Source organism: Lampetra fluviatilis, chromosome 58 (genome assembly GCF_964198595.1).
Source record: "Lampetra fluviatilis chromosome 58, kcLamFluv1.1, whole genome shotgun sequence".
In the NCBI taxonomy this organism is placed as follows: domain Eukaryota; kingdom Metazoa; phylum Chordata; class Hyperoartia; order Petromyzontiformes; family Petromyzontidae; genus Lampetra; species Lampetra fluviatilis.
In genome coordinates this window covers 5594837-5609018 of record NC_136332.1, presented here as the reverse complement: position 1 = coordinate 5609018, position 14182 = coordinate 5594837, and the positions used below count along the sequence as shown (strand labels likewise).

Sequence of the window (14182 nt, the reverse complement as noted above, 5' to 3'; positions counted from 1 at the left end):
TTGTGTTAGCGTGTGTGTGTGTGTTGTGTTAGCGCGTGTGTGTGTGTGCGTGTTGTGTTAGCGCGTGTGTGTGCGCGTGTTGTGTTAGCGTGTGTGTGTGTGTCGTGTTAGCGCGTGTGTGTGTGTGCGTGTTGTGTTAGCGCGTGTGTGTGTGTTGTGTTAGCGCGTGTGTGTGTGTGCGTGTTGTGTTAGTGCGTGTGTGCGCGTGTTGTGTTAGCGCGTGTGTGTGCGCGTGTTGTGTTAGTGTGTGTGTGTGCGCGTGTTGTGTTAGTGTGTGTGTGTGCGCGTGTTGTGTTAGTGTGTGTGTGCGCGTGTTGTGTTAGTGTGTGTGTGCGCGTGTTGTGTTAGCGCGTGTGTGTGTGTCGTGTTAGCGCGTGTGTGTGCGCGTGTTGTGTTAGCGCGTGTGTGTGTGTGCGTGTTGTGTTAGCGTGTGTGTGTGCGTGTTGTGTTAGCGCGCGTGTGTGTGCGCGTGTCGTGTTAGCGCGTGTGTGTGTGCGCGTGTTGTGTTAGCGCGTGTGTGTGTGTGCGTGTTGTGTTAGCGCGTGTGTGTGTGTGCGTGTTGTGTTAGCGTGTGTGTGTGCGTGTTGTGTTAGCGCGTGTGTGTGTGCGCGTGTTGTGTTAGCGCGTGTGTGTGTGTGTGCGTGTCGTGTTAGCGCGTGTGTGCGTGTCGTGTTAGCGCGTGTGTGTGTGTGCGTGTTGTGTTAGTGCGTGTGTGTGTGTCGTGTTAGCGCGTGTGTGTGTGCGCGTGTTGTGTTAGCGCGTGTGTGTGTGCGTGCGTGTTGTGTTAGCGCGTGTGTGTGCGTGTTGTGTTAGCGCGTGTGTGTGTGCGTGTCGTGTTAGCGCGTGTGTGTGTGCGCGTGTCGTGTTAGCGCGTGTGTGTGTGCGCGTGTTGTGTTAGTGTGTGTGTGTGCGTGTTGTGTTAGCGCGTGTGTGTGCGCGTGTTGTGTTAGTGTGTGTGTGTGCGTGTTGTGTTAGCGTGTGTGTGTGCGTGTGTCGTGTTAGTGCGTGTGTGCGTGTGTCGTGTTAGTGCGTGTGTGTGCGCGTGTTGTGTTAGTGCGTGTGTGTGTGCGTGTTGTGTTAGTGCGTGTGTGTGTGCGTGTTGTGTTAGCACGTGTGTGTGTGCGTGTGTCGTGTTAGCGCGTGTGTGTGCGTGTTGTGTTAGTGCGTGTGTGTGCGCGTGTTGTGTTAGTGCGTGTGTGTGTGTTGTGTTAGTGCGTGTGTGTGCGTGTTGTGTTAGTGCGTGTGTGTGCGCGTGTTGTGTTAGTGCGTGTGTGTGCGCGTGTTGTGTTAGTGCGTGTGTGTGTGCGTGTTGTGTTAGTGCGTGTGTGTGCGTGTGTCGTGTTAGTGCGTGTGTGTGTGCGTGTTGTGTTAGTGCGTGTGTGTGCGCGTGTTGTGTTAGTGCGTGTGTGTGTGCGTGTTGTGTTAGTGTGTGTGTGTGCGCGTGTTGTGTTAGCGCGTGTGTGTGTGTGTCGTGTTAGTGCGCGTGTGTGCGCGTGTTGTGTTAGCGCGCTCCACTACGAACCCACTTCTATTCCCGCGTCACGGCCACCAATCACCGGGACTCGAACCCCCCGGCCCCTCTGGACTTGCGGACTGTGGGTCAGCGTGCTGCGCCACTGGAGATGGGGTCACCCCCGCCACCACCCCACCCCACCCAGCACGCGTGGCAGTGTCAATGTGTGCGGTGACGTAACGGCAGTGGACCGCAAGCATCTTCTCCGGCACTATCCTTGCAGCGGAGCGCACGCTGAGAACAGCATCACAGCAAAGGCAGCGATCGCGGTGGTGGTGGGGGGGGGGAGTTTTTGGGGCTTTCTCCAGGCACTCGAGGTATCTTTCCTGGGTGCAATAATAATCAAAGCGGCCAAAAGTGCCGACGCTTCAGGATCCTCTGGTTAGAAGTCTTAATGAATTGCAGTTACTCAACTCGGGGTGGGGGGGTTGACACGCTGCAATTGCCCCCAACTGGCAGAGCAATGGCCCTACTTGCAGGCCAAGTGCTGTGTTCCACCTTGTGCCACACAGGGACAGCTGCCACGTGGGGGGGGGGGGGTTGGAGAGGGTGTCCCTTTGAAGACTCGATATGAGATGTGACGGTAAGGCGCTTCGAGTTGCCAAGGCATTTAAGCGAGTGGCATATCAATTTTAAGTCGATACGATCGTCGCAAGCAGAATGTCTCGTTCATCTCTTCTTGGTTCTTTCGGTAAAGTCACGTAGAAGGGAAATAATAAAAGAATAAAAATAAAACATAATTAAATAATTCTCACGACGTAGAATGTAAATAATAAAAATAAAACATAATAAAATAATTCTCACGACGTTTCGGCCACAACGCAAGCAGCCGAAACGTCGTGAGAATTTCGATTGAAAGCTTTTGTGACTGCAGGGATTCATCTTCTTGGTTCTTTCGGTAAAGTCACGTAGAATGGAAATAAGGCGCTCTTCCTCCTCCCTCCCAGCTTAAATAGACGCTCCAAGCCTGGGGTGTGTAATTCAGACGCTGTCTTCTCGACAGACCTGTTCTCCACCTGAGGACGGCCGCTTGCCTTGTGGCCGAAACGTCGTGAGAATTATTTTATGTTTTATTTTTATTATTTCCATTCTACGTCGTGAGAATTCTTTAATTATGTTTTATTTTATTATTTCCCTTCTACGTGACTTTACCGAAAGAACCAAGACGATGAATCCCTGCAGTCACGAAAGAAGCTTTCAATCGAAATTTGTCTCGTTCATATTTTGCAGGTCCGCTGGCGGACCAGCGTCTGTGGTGTGCGCCTTTGTGGAAGGCACAGCAATAGCGAGACAGAGTCACACAGTGGACGCGGGTTTTTGCCCGGTGCAGAAATGTATTGTCGAGGACCATGCCAGACCTGAGAATCACGACGACAGAACCCAAAGGCTGCCGCCAACCCAAGGCCACAAAGCCTTCAACGGCAGTAATAAGACCGCGGTGAAAAGGCCACGGACGTTTGTGAAAAGACCTAGCACAGCGCCGCAATCTCCTGAAGCTCTCGGCCGGTGGAGTTAGAAACGTCGCGCAACGCACGGAGGGGGAGGAGGGGAAAAAAACATTGGAAAGCAGCGGTGAAAACCGGCACCGTAGAACGAAACGAAAGGCAGCATCCTGGGTTGTTGTTGAACTGCAGTAGCGCGGCTCATGAAATATAATAGTACAGCAAGTCCTCGCTTAACGCGTGTCCACACCACAACGCGGGTCACCTATTCTTGAACACTTTTTCTAAGTAGCGGAACGCCGCACGCGACCGTAATGGCACGGTCCCTGAGGGGGCAGACGTTGATGATGAACTTTCTTGAGGTGCGCTGCCTAGCCGTGCGGGAATTCTGGGTGTAAGCCCGGATACAGTGCGTGAATAATACAGTAAGTGGAGGGATAACCCCATCATCTCAGTTCTTTGTCCTGTGTGTGTTTACAACTCATCTTACCGGCAAACGCAGCTACTCAAAGTATTGATTGCATCACAACGCTCACCAAGTACCTGGTTTGGCAACAGAATAAAGAACTTTTTTCTAACCCGTCGGACTTTCTCTTTTCGCGCGAAAATCTTTTCAGTATAAAGTGGACGTTTAAATAGTTGATTGTCATATCCTGCCATATTGCTAGGGTAACAAGAACATTGTACTATCTTACACCCTTGTACTCGGACCAAGGGAAAACGCGCACGCACTTGCACAGGTTCGAGCGAATATAATGCAAATCGTGGGACCAAATATCAACAGCAAAATCTTCTTGGTTCTTTCGGTAAAGTCACGTAGAAGGGAAGTAATAAAATAATAAAAATAAAAACAATTCTCACGACGTTTCGGCCGCAACGCAAGCAGCCGTCCTCAGGTGAAAACCTGGTCTGTGGCCGAAACGTCGTGAGAATTATATGTTTTATTTTTATTATTTTATTACTTCCCTTCTACGTGACTTTACCGAAAGAACCAAGAAGATGAATCCCTGCTGCAGTCACGAAAGCTTTAAATCGAAATTAACAGCAAAAGTTAATTAGTCTCAAAAGAGGACCCCTCTCATCGATCAGCTTGGACTTGCAGAGGGCCCAGTGTCCATTTTAATCAGCATTTTGTTGTTTATCAGGTCTAATCGACCACAACATTCGTTCAACGACTGCTGTGTGGAGGTTTCGTGGTTTCGAATCCGGCAGGCCGCCCTGGTGAATACTGCGGCGCGTGCATCCGCCATGAAGTCCTGTGCGTTGTTCGCAATGCGGTGGATGTCACAACGGGTAGTCAAAGGCCCCGCGTGTAGTCACGGTCCAATTCTTGCCAAATTGTCAACAAAGAGAACGACCCGCACATTAATCAATCGGGATTACACAACGGCAAAGAATCGTTGCCAAACTGGCGGCAGTGGCTTCTTTCGCGATCGCCCTGCGCGCTCTATGATTGACTCAAAGGGCAATAACTGCTCCTAATCGTTATTTTTCTAAGCTGCGGAAATGTTAATCCTTTAGTGTGGATTTCATCATCGGTCATAAACGCAGTCCAATCTTTGTCACCAAGATGGTGTAAGGGCTTGGCCCGCTCCCTCCAACATCACGGCCAGCCCAGCAAATCTTGTTTTATTTTACCAGCTGAGGTCCACCGAGCTGAGAGCTGTTTTTCTTTGGAAGCGACCTGGCCACAAGCGATCCCGACGAAGCGGCTTATCACGTGGGGAACATTTATAGCAGCCAACTAAACGAAATGCAATGTTTCTAAACGTGGAGAGAAAAGCTGGAGTTCCCACACGGAGAACACGCAAACTCCAAATGCACAGGCCCAAGGCTCAGGATGGAACCCACGACACCTCCTGTATACCATGCGAGGGAGATAAAACATATCGCCAGCGTGGTGAGCTCTGTAAATTGTTTAAAATACAAAGTTAATCGCCTTGTTTGGGTCTTCATCGGCTCACTGTGGCGGCCTCTGGCAACATCAAATAACACTGGTCAACAAAAAACTAAAAAAAATTCTGGCCTGGACTTTTGCAGCTGTTTTAGACTAATTTCAGGGTGCTGATTCCAAATCTGATCTCAGATTTGCTCTATCACATCTCATTTTTATGCTATCGGCATACCCCGTTTTCATTGATTTTACCCGAAATTAACTCTGTCACTTATGATTGCAAGTTGTTGCGAGTCAGTGACTGCTTTAGTGTTAAAATATGGTGCTGTATTTTTAGGATAGTGTGTTTATAATATCATTTTATGTAGATATCCACATTCATTTAAGATTTTTCTTCTGCAGTTTTTATTGCAAATGCAATATTTGACATCTCAAAAACCTGATGTGATAGACAAAAACTGATGCCAGATTTGGAATCAGTACCCCAAATTACCTTAAGACCGTTGGAATACCTTATGCCAGAAAAAGTGTGTTGACCAGTGTTATCTAAAGGCTGCGTCTTTATCATTCAGGCTCCTAAGTCTGGTCTTGTCACGGTCGGGTCACACGCGCCGGTGGCACTCGTTTTGCCGGCTCCCAAAGTCGTCGTCGTCGATGCTTCGGTGACTTTAACGCCATCTCGTAGTGCGGCGGGGTTTGACGAAAATAACGAAAATGAAAAAATATATGACCGAAAAATAATAAGAAACAACTGCTGGCAGTGAATAAGTACCCACTGATTTCGTTCAAACTAAATCCGCGCCACGTTAAAGGAGGGCCCCTTTTTTTTTTTAAACTGCCACGCGATTTTCACAACGAAGCATGCGACGTAATTACACGCAAGACAGCACACGGTCACGGATCGCTCCACGTGGCAAAAAATTACAGCGATTCGACAGCCACGCCCGCGGCCACGTGCTCACCGCCCCCCCCCCCCGACCACAAAAGTTCATCGGGCTGGAGTGAATTTCGACAGCATCTGACACCCACTGCCCGGTACGGTAAATTATTTCAACAAAATCCAGTGCGCGCCCCCTACCTCCGACGTCTACAGCCGCCGGCGCGACCACACTCGGCATCACCTTGACGCCAATGGATGCCCTGCAATGAATGTCCTGCATGGAAGAGGCCCTTGAAAGTTGAAATTCACATGGGGAGGGGGGGGGGGCAGCAGGTGACACCTTGGGGAGGGAGAGCACAGTTGAGTCTTTGCTGCTCCCTTAAGACTTGCTGGAATTTGGCGCACGGCATCTGTGGATTGTTTGCGAGTTATTTTGTTCGTTTCAAACTTTTGAAACGAGAAAAAAAAAAATGTGGCGCCGCCGATTGCAGCGAGGATAATGGATTTGGCGGATCCTCCGGAGGGAAATCGGTGACTGATCTCATGGTAGACGCGCAGAATCGCGAGCGCCACCATTGTCAATTCTGTTTAGATGTTAACTACCTCGCCTGGTATGCAGCAGGTCGTGGCTTCGACCCCGACACCTGCTGTATGTTTGGAGTTTGCATGTTCTCTCTCTCTCTCTCTCCACGTGGTCGCGTGGATTTCCTGAGGCTCCTCCGCTTTTCCCTTCCACATTTAGAACGAACATACAAACGCGTTGCAGAGTATTCGGCCGCTATAAATGTCCACGCGAAAACAACAACAACAACAAAACACTTCCTTAGCCTATAGTTCGTGGCCGGGGTACCTTCTGAAAAAAAAAGGGGCTACATATCTCGGTGCGCCCTAGCTGCTAAAATAAAAGACAGTTTCGTAGTTTGAGTTGCGGCTCCACTCCGATAGCGGCGGCGACGACAAACGCAGCACGCGTCTGCCTCCGTGACGGGAAGAAACCGGCGCCCCTCCTTGCACGACATCGTGACGCCCCATCGCGCTCCGGCGAAAACGTGAGAGGTTCGCGACGGCCGCGGGCGTTGCCGGCCGGCCCGGCCTAGTGGATGTGCCCCTCCAGCTCGTACTTCTCGCAGAACTCGTCGGTGAAGGGGATGCAGGTGAGGTATTCGCACCAGGTGCAGTTTATGGGGTAGATGTAGAAGGCGAGGATCAGGCCTGCGAAGAGGCCGGCGAAAGCGAGCGCCGAGCCGATGATCTGCACGCGCTTGCGGTAACGGTCGGCGCGCCCGAACGCGATGTACGGCAGGAAGGTGAAGGACAGCAGCAGGCCCGCCACGAAGCCGGACATCTGCGCGAAATTGTCGATCCACGGCAGCAGGCCGAACGCCAGCAGGATGACGAGGATGGCGAGCAGTTTCGTCAGCGCCCAGCCGGGGCTCGCCAGCAGCTGCCAGCTCTGCAGCAGCTCCACGAAGAGGCACGCCAGCAGGCCAAACTGGGCGCCGGCTGGGCCCACCTGCGGCGGGCAGAGAACGGCGGGCGCACGGCAGAGGTCGCAAACGGGTTTTGATTCGATAATTGGTTTTTTACCCTTCTATCTGGCAACAAAACTGACACCTTTTTACAAGGAGTCATGTTTGCATAGACCGCAATACCTGCAGTCATAATGTCTGAATGACACACCCCATGCTTGGAGCGTCTATTTAAGCTGGGATGGAGGCGGGAAGTGTTCAACGCACATGCATTCATACACCCGCATCACCATCTTTCCCGACTGTCATCCTAACCCCCACCAGCCCCCCACCAACCCCCCACCACCCCCCACCAGCCCCCCCAAGCGAGAAGCGTCAAGGGGAGGGAAGCGCGCCGAACCTCGGCTCGGTACGGCACGAAGACGGCCGAGGCGAGGTTGCCGGTGATGCCGCTGAGCAGGTAGATAATGGCGATGCGCGCCCAGCCGCCCAGCTTCTCCAAGTCACGCATCACCGTCATCTGGAAGACCGCCGACACCAAACAGTGCAGCACCCTGGGGGACACGCGGGGTGGGACACGCGGGGTGGGACACGCGGGGTGGGACACGGGGTGTCACGCGGGGTGGGACACGGGGTGTCAAGCGGGGTGGGACACGGGGGACACGCGGGGTGGGACACGGGGTGTCACGCGGGGTGGGACACGGGGGACACGCGGGGTGGGACACGGGGTGTCACGCGGGATGGGACACGGGGTGTCACGCGGGGTGGGACACGGGGTGTCACGCGGGGTGGGACACGGGGTGGGACACGCGGGGTGGGACACGGGGTGTCACGCGGGGTGGGACACGGGGTGGGACACGCGGGGTGGGACACGGGGTGTCACGTGGGGTGGGACACGGGGTGGGACACGCGGGGTGGGACACGGGGTGTCACGCGGGGTGGGACACGGGGTGTCACGCGGGGTGGGACACGGGGGACACGCGGGGGACACAGATTTAAAATTGCATAGCTCCCAGTGTCTTCTATCAGAAGAGCATTCCAGACGGCCGCAGAAGGGGCACGATGCGGTAACCGTCTTTGTTCGATGGCCTGCCAGAAGCCGCCACTGCGAGGATGACCGGCGTTGGCATGGTTGATGGTTCATGCTGCTTGACGAGTGGCATTGTGGTTCAAAGAAGTGTACCCGGCGTGCAGGAAGAGGGACAGCCAGAGTCTGTAGAACTGGTCTGGGACCTCGGGGTTGAGGAAGGGCAGGAGTCCACACACGTCATCCATGCAGTGCACCTGCAAGAAGCCACACAAACACACAACACGAACGACAGCATCTTAACGTGCTGGTTTCGGCTCTCCCATTCGCAAACACGAATCGTAATGTGAATAAATGCATCCGTAAAATTACTCGATTGGGATTACGCATTCAAAGCTTTCGTGACTGCAGGGATTCATCTTCTTGGTCTCTTTCGGTAAAGTCACGTAGAAGGGAAATAATAAAATAATAAAAATAAAACATAATAAAATAATTCTCACGACGTTTCGGCCACAACGCAAGCAGCCGTCCTCAGGTGAAAACCAGGTCTGTCCGGGAGACAGCTGCTTGCGTTGTGGCCGAAACGTCGTGAGAATTATTTTATTATGTTTTATTTTTATTATTTTATTACTTCCCTTCTACGTGACTTTACCGAAAGAACCAAGAAGATGGGATTACGCGCACGGCAAACAACCACCGCACGTGGGGGCTGCGTGGGGGGACAGTGGCCACTTTGGGGGGCCACTGGGGGGCCACTGGGGGCCACCACCCCCCCCACCCCCCATCCCTGCCCAGGCGACGGAAGGGCCGGGACGATGAAACTTGCCTGGGAGCAGAGCGTCGCCGATTCGTGGAAATGTCCATGCATGAAAACGCAGTACTCGCGCGACGTGATCTCACAGCTGCGGGAAGACAGAGGACAAAAGATGATTTCCCCCGTGGTAGCATTGACAGACTGTTTGGGGCAAAGTGCTGTTAGCGATTTAAAACTTTCGTGACTGCAGGGATTCATCTTCTTGGTTATACTGATAATTCATTTCTTTAACACTTATTTTTGTGTTTCGTCTGTTATTCTTTCACCGCACCTCCGATTAGCGTGTGGTTACGTGCGGTCAACATACATACTTACAGGTCTGTTGGGGTTAGATCGCGTAAATATAAATGTGTCTTTCGATTTAAAGCTTTCGTGACTGCAGGGATTCATCTTCTTGGTTCTTTCGGTAAAGTCACGTAGAAGGGAAGTAATAAAATAATAAAAATAAAACATATTTTATTATGTTTTGTTTTTATTATTTATTACTTCCCTTCTACGTGACTTTACCGAAAGAACCAAGAAGATGCTGTTAGCGAGTTGCAGAACCTATGAGGGCCGGCACTGCACACAAGGCGGTGGGGGGGGGGTGGTCAGCATCACGCCCGGCCGCACTTTGTCTCCCGAGTGGAGATGTTCACACACCACCGCGCCAGGTGCTCATTTGAGGCCGAGTCGACCTAGGGGACGCCCAGGACCAGTTCGGATATTCGCCGCCGATGTTGGCCGTGAGCGGGAACCGAGCTCGGGGGTCGCCGGGTTCGCAGCGCTAACCGCTACACCACCACCGCAACAACAACAACCGCCATTCGCTACTAAGTGGCGCTGACGTCACCACGACGCTTGTGCCAGGCCACGTGCACCTTGAGGCCACGTGAAGTGTCGAACGCCCGCTGGCAGGAGGTCACGGGGCAGACCCAGGTGCCACGGGTCGACTGACTGAGATGACCGAGATGACTGGCTGATGCACCACCTTTGCCACTGTGCCAACTTGCTGTGCTTTAGCCACCCGGCGCTCTGCTCGTTGTTGTGAGCGTCGCTCCTCCGCCCTCCGTTGTTGTTGGAGGGCGACTGCCTCCAAGTGCCCAGTAGCGTCCTTCACGAGCCTCCTCCACAGAGGCCGATCTTGACACCGCTGGTACCAGTCATCGGCAAGTCCACTCAGCTCCACGTCCTCCTGTACCACATCACTCCATCTCTTCTCTAGCCCGTGCCGCGCCCGTTTAGCCCCCTCAATCCGGCCACCGCTCCCCCCCCCAAACACACACAGACACAAAGCCAACCCGCCCCCCGCCCCTCCTCCCGTAAGCCACACAGACTTAGCGAGCGCGTATGTTAGCTCCCTGCGGTCGCACCGACATCGCGACCGACTGGCCAATTCACTCGCCTGCCCTTGGTTCCGATGCAGCACGGGTGGCCGGTCACCGTGCAGTCCATGTGCGTGACGCTTGTCCGGTTTGCGCCAGACTTCTTAGTGCAGATCTGCAATGCGGAGGGGAGACGGGAAATTGGGGGGGGGGGGGAAATATTCGCGGCAGGGCGCGGCAACGACTGCAGTCGGTGACGCGCGCGACTCTGTGTTTAGAGTTTGTACTCGCTTGGCCATGTGTCTGCAGGGTGCGTGTGCGTGGAGTTTGTGTGTTCTATCCCAATGTTCTGCAGGGTGTGAGTGAGTGGAGTTTGTGAGTTCTCTCTCCACTTGTTCTGCAGCGTGTGAGTGAGTGGAGTTTGTGAGTTCTCTCTCCACTTGTTCTGCAGCGTGTGAGTGAGTGGAGTTTGTGAGTTCTCTCTCCACTTGTTCTGCAGGGTGCGAGTGAGTGGAGTTTGTGAGTTCTCTCTCCACTTGTTCTGCAGCGTGTGAGTGAGTGGAGTTTGTGAGTTCTCTCTCCACTTGTTCTGCAGCGTGTGAGTGAGTGGAGTTTGTGAGTTCTCTCTCCACTTGTTCTGCAGGGTGCGAGTGAGTGGAGTTTGTGAGTTCTCTCTCCACTTGTTCTGCAGGGTGTGAGTGAGTGGAGTTTGTGAGTTCTCTCTCCACTTGTTCTGCAGGGTGTGAGTGAGTGGAGTTTGTGAGTTCTCTCTCTACGTGTTCTGCAGCGTGTGAGTGGAGTTTGTGAGTTCTCTCTCCACTTGTTCTGCAGGGTGTGAGTGAGTGGAGTTTGTGAGTTCTCTCTCTACGTGTTCTGCAGCGTGTGAGTGAGTGGAGTTTGTGAGTTCTCTCTCCACTTGTTCTGCAGGGTGCGAGTGAGTGGAGTTTGTGAGTTCTCTCTCCGCTTGTTCTGCAGGGTGTGAGTGAGTGGAGTTTGTGAGTTCTCTCTCCGCTTGTTCTGCAGGGTGTGAGTGAGTGGAGTTTGTGAGTTCTCTCTCCACTTGTTCTGCAGGGTGCGAGTGAGTGGAGTTTGTGAGTTCTCTCTCCACTTGTTCTGCAGGGTGTGAGTGAGTGGAGTTTGTGAGTTCTCTCTCCACTTGTTCTGCAGCGTGTGAGTGAGTGGAGTTTGTGAGTTCTCTCTCCACTTGTTCTGCAGCGTGTGAGTGAGTGGAGTTTGTGAGATCTCTCTCCACTTGTTCTGCAGGGTGTGAGTGAGTGGAGTTTGTGAGATCTCTCTCCACTTGTTCTGCAGGGTGTGAGTGAGTGGAGTTTGTGAGTTCTCTCTCCACTTGTTCTGCAGCGTGTGAGTGAGTGGAGTTTGTGAGTTCTCTCTCCACTTGTTCTGCAGGGTGTGAGTGAGTGGAGTTTGTGAGTTCTCTCTCCACTTGTTCTGCAGGGTGTGAGTGAGTGGAGTTTGTGAGTTCTCTCTCCACTTGTTCTGCAGGGTGTGAGTGAGTGGAGTTTGTGAGTTCTCTCTCCACTTGTTCTGCAGGGTGTGAGTGAGTGGAGTTTGTGAGTTCTCTCTCCACTTGTTCTGCAGCGTGTGAGTGAGTGGAGTTTGTGAGTTCTCTCTCCACTTGTTCTGCAGGGTGTGAGTGAGTGGAGTTTGTGAGTTCTCTCTCCACTTGTTCTGCAGGGTGTGAGTGAGTGGAGTTTGTGAGTTCTCTCTCCACTTGTTCTGCAGCGTGTGAGTGAGTGGAGTTTGTGAGATCTCTCTCCACTTGTTCTGCAGCGTGTGAGTGAGTGGAGTTTGTGAGATCTCTCTCCACTTGTTCTGCAGCGTGTGAGTGAGTGGAGTTTGTGAGTTCTATCTCCACTTGTTCTGCAGCGTGTGAGTGAGTGGAGTTTGTGAGTTCTCTCTCCACTTGTTCTGCAGCGTGTGAGTGAGTGGAGTTTGTGAGTTCTATCTCCACTTGTTCTGCAGCGTGTGAGTGAGTGGAGTTTGTGAGTTCTCTCTCCACTTGTTCTGCAGCGTGTGAGTGAGTGGAGTTTGTGAGTTCTCTCTCCACTTGTTCCGCAGCGTGTGAGTGAGTGGAGTTTGTGAGTTCTCTCTCCACTTGTTCTGCAGGGTGTGAGTGAGTGGAGTTTGTGAGTTCTCTCTCCACTTGTTCTGCAGCGTGCGAGTGAGTGGAGTTTGTGAGTTCTCTCTCCACTTGTTCTGCAGGGTGCGAGTGAGTGGAGTTTGTGAGTTCTCTCTCCACTTGTTCTGCAGGGTGTGAGTGAGTGGAGTTTGTGAGTTCTCTCTCCACTTGTTCTGCAGGGTGTGAGTGAGTGGAGTTTGTGAGTTCTCTCTCCACTTGTTCTGCAGGGTGCGAGTGAGTGGAGTTTGTGAGTTCTCTCTCCACTTGTTCTGCAGGGTGTGAGTGAGTGGAGTTTGGGAGTTCTCTCTCCACTTGTTCTGCAGCGTGTGAGTGAGTGGAGTTTGTGAGTTCTCTCTCCACTTGTTCTGCAGGGTGCGAGTGAGTGGAGTTTGTGAGTTCTCTCTCCACTTGTTCTGCAGGGTGCGAGTGAGTGGAGTTTGTGAGTTCTCTCTCCACTTGTTCTGCAGGGTGTGAGTGAGTGGAGTTTGTGAGTTCTCTCTCCACTTGTTCTGCAGCGTGTGAGTGAGTGGAGTTTGTGAGTTCTCTCTCCACTTGTTCTGCAGGGTGCGAGTGAGTGGAGTTTGTGAGTTCTCTCTCCACTTGTTCTGCAGGGTGTGAGTGAGTGGAGTTTGGGAGTTCTCTCTCCACTTGTTCTGCAGGGTGTGAGTGAGTGGAGTTTGTGAGTTCTCTCTCTACTTGTTCTGCAGGGTGTGAGTGAGTGGAGTTTGTGAGTTCTCTCTCCACTTGTTCTGCAGGGTGTGAGTGAGTGGAGTTTGTGAGTTCTCTCTCTACTTGCTCTGCAGCGTGTGAGTGAGTGGAGTTTGTGAGTTCTCTCTCCACTTGTTCTGCAGCGTGTGAGTGAGTGGAGTTTGTGAGTTCTCTCTCCACTTGTTCTGCAGCGTGTGAGTGAGTGGAGTTTGTGAGTTCTCTCTCCACTTGTTCTGCAGCGTGTGAGTGAGTGGAGTTTGTGAGTTCTCTCTCCACTTGTTCTGCAGGGTGCGAGTGAGTGGAGTTTGTGAGTTCTCTCTCCACTTGTTCTGCAGCGTGTGAGTGAGTGGAGTTTGTGAGTTCTCTCTCCACTTGTTCTGCAGGGTGTGTGTGAGTGGAGTTTGTGAGTTCTCTCTCCACTTGTTCTGCAGGGTGTGAGTGAGTGGAGTTTGTGAGTTCTCTCTCCACTTGTTCTGCAGCGTGTGAGTGAGTGGAGTTTGTGAGTTCTCTCTCCACTTGTTCTGCAGCGTGTGTGTGAGTGGAGTTTGTGAGTTCTCTCTCCACTTGTTCTGCAGCGTGTGAGTGAGTGGAGTTTGTGAGTTCTCTCTCCACTTGTTCTGCAGCGTGTGAGTGAGTGGAGTTTGTGAGTTCTCTCTCCACTTGTTCTGCAGCGTGTGAGTGAGTGGAGTTTGTGAGTTCTCTCTCCACTTGTTCTGCAGCGTGTGAGTGAGTGGAGTTTGTGAGTTCTCTCTCCACTTGTTCTGCAGCGTGTGAGTGAGTGGAGTTTGTGAGTTCTCTCTCCACTTGTTCTGCAGCGTGTGAGTGAGTGGAGTTTGTGAGTTCTATCTCTACTTGTTCTGCAGCGTGTGAGTGAGTGGAGTGTGTTGGTCGCGCGATATCTATGCAAGTTCATTCATTCATACATCTTCTTGGTTCTTTCGGTAAAGTCACGTAGAATGGGGTGACCAGCAAGACCTGGTCTTCACCTGAT

The 14182-nt window shown here is 52.4% G+C and overlaps 1 protein-coding gene across 1 annotated transcript in view; it reads right to left on the bottom strand.

Annotated features, from left to right (window-relative positions):
- Positions 1-2836: 2836 nt before the first annotated feature.
- The window catches only part of LOC144950434 (inactive rhomboid protein 1-like), a 72727-nt gene continuing 61381 nt past the window's right edge, over positions 2837-14182 (bottom strand). Inside the window, exons 15-19 of the mRNA XM_078880541.1 lie at positions 10424-10518; positions 9052-9127; positions 8382-8482; positions 7599-7752; positions 2837-7242 (exon numbers count right to left, since the gene is read on the bottom strand). Of these exons, the coding sequence (XP_078736667.1) occupies positions 6823-7242; positions 7599-7752; positions 8382-8482; positions 9052-9127; positions 10424-10518 (846 nt within the window). The 3' untranslated portion in view covers positions 2837-6822. The remainder of the gene's footprint in view (positions 7243-7598; positions 7753-8381; positions 8483-9051; positions 9128-10423; positions 10519-14182) is intronic.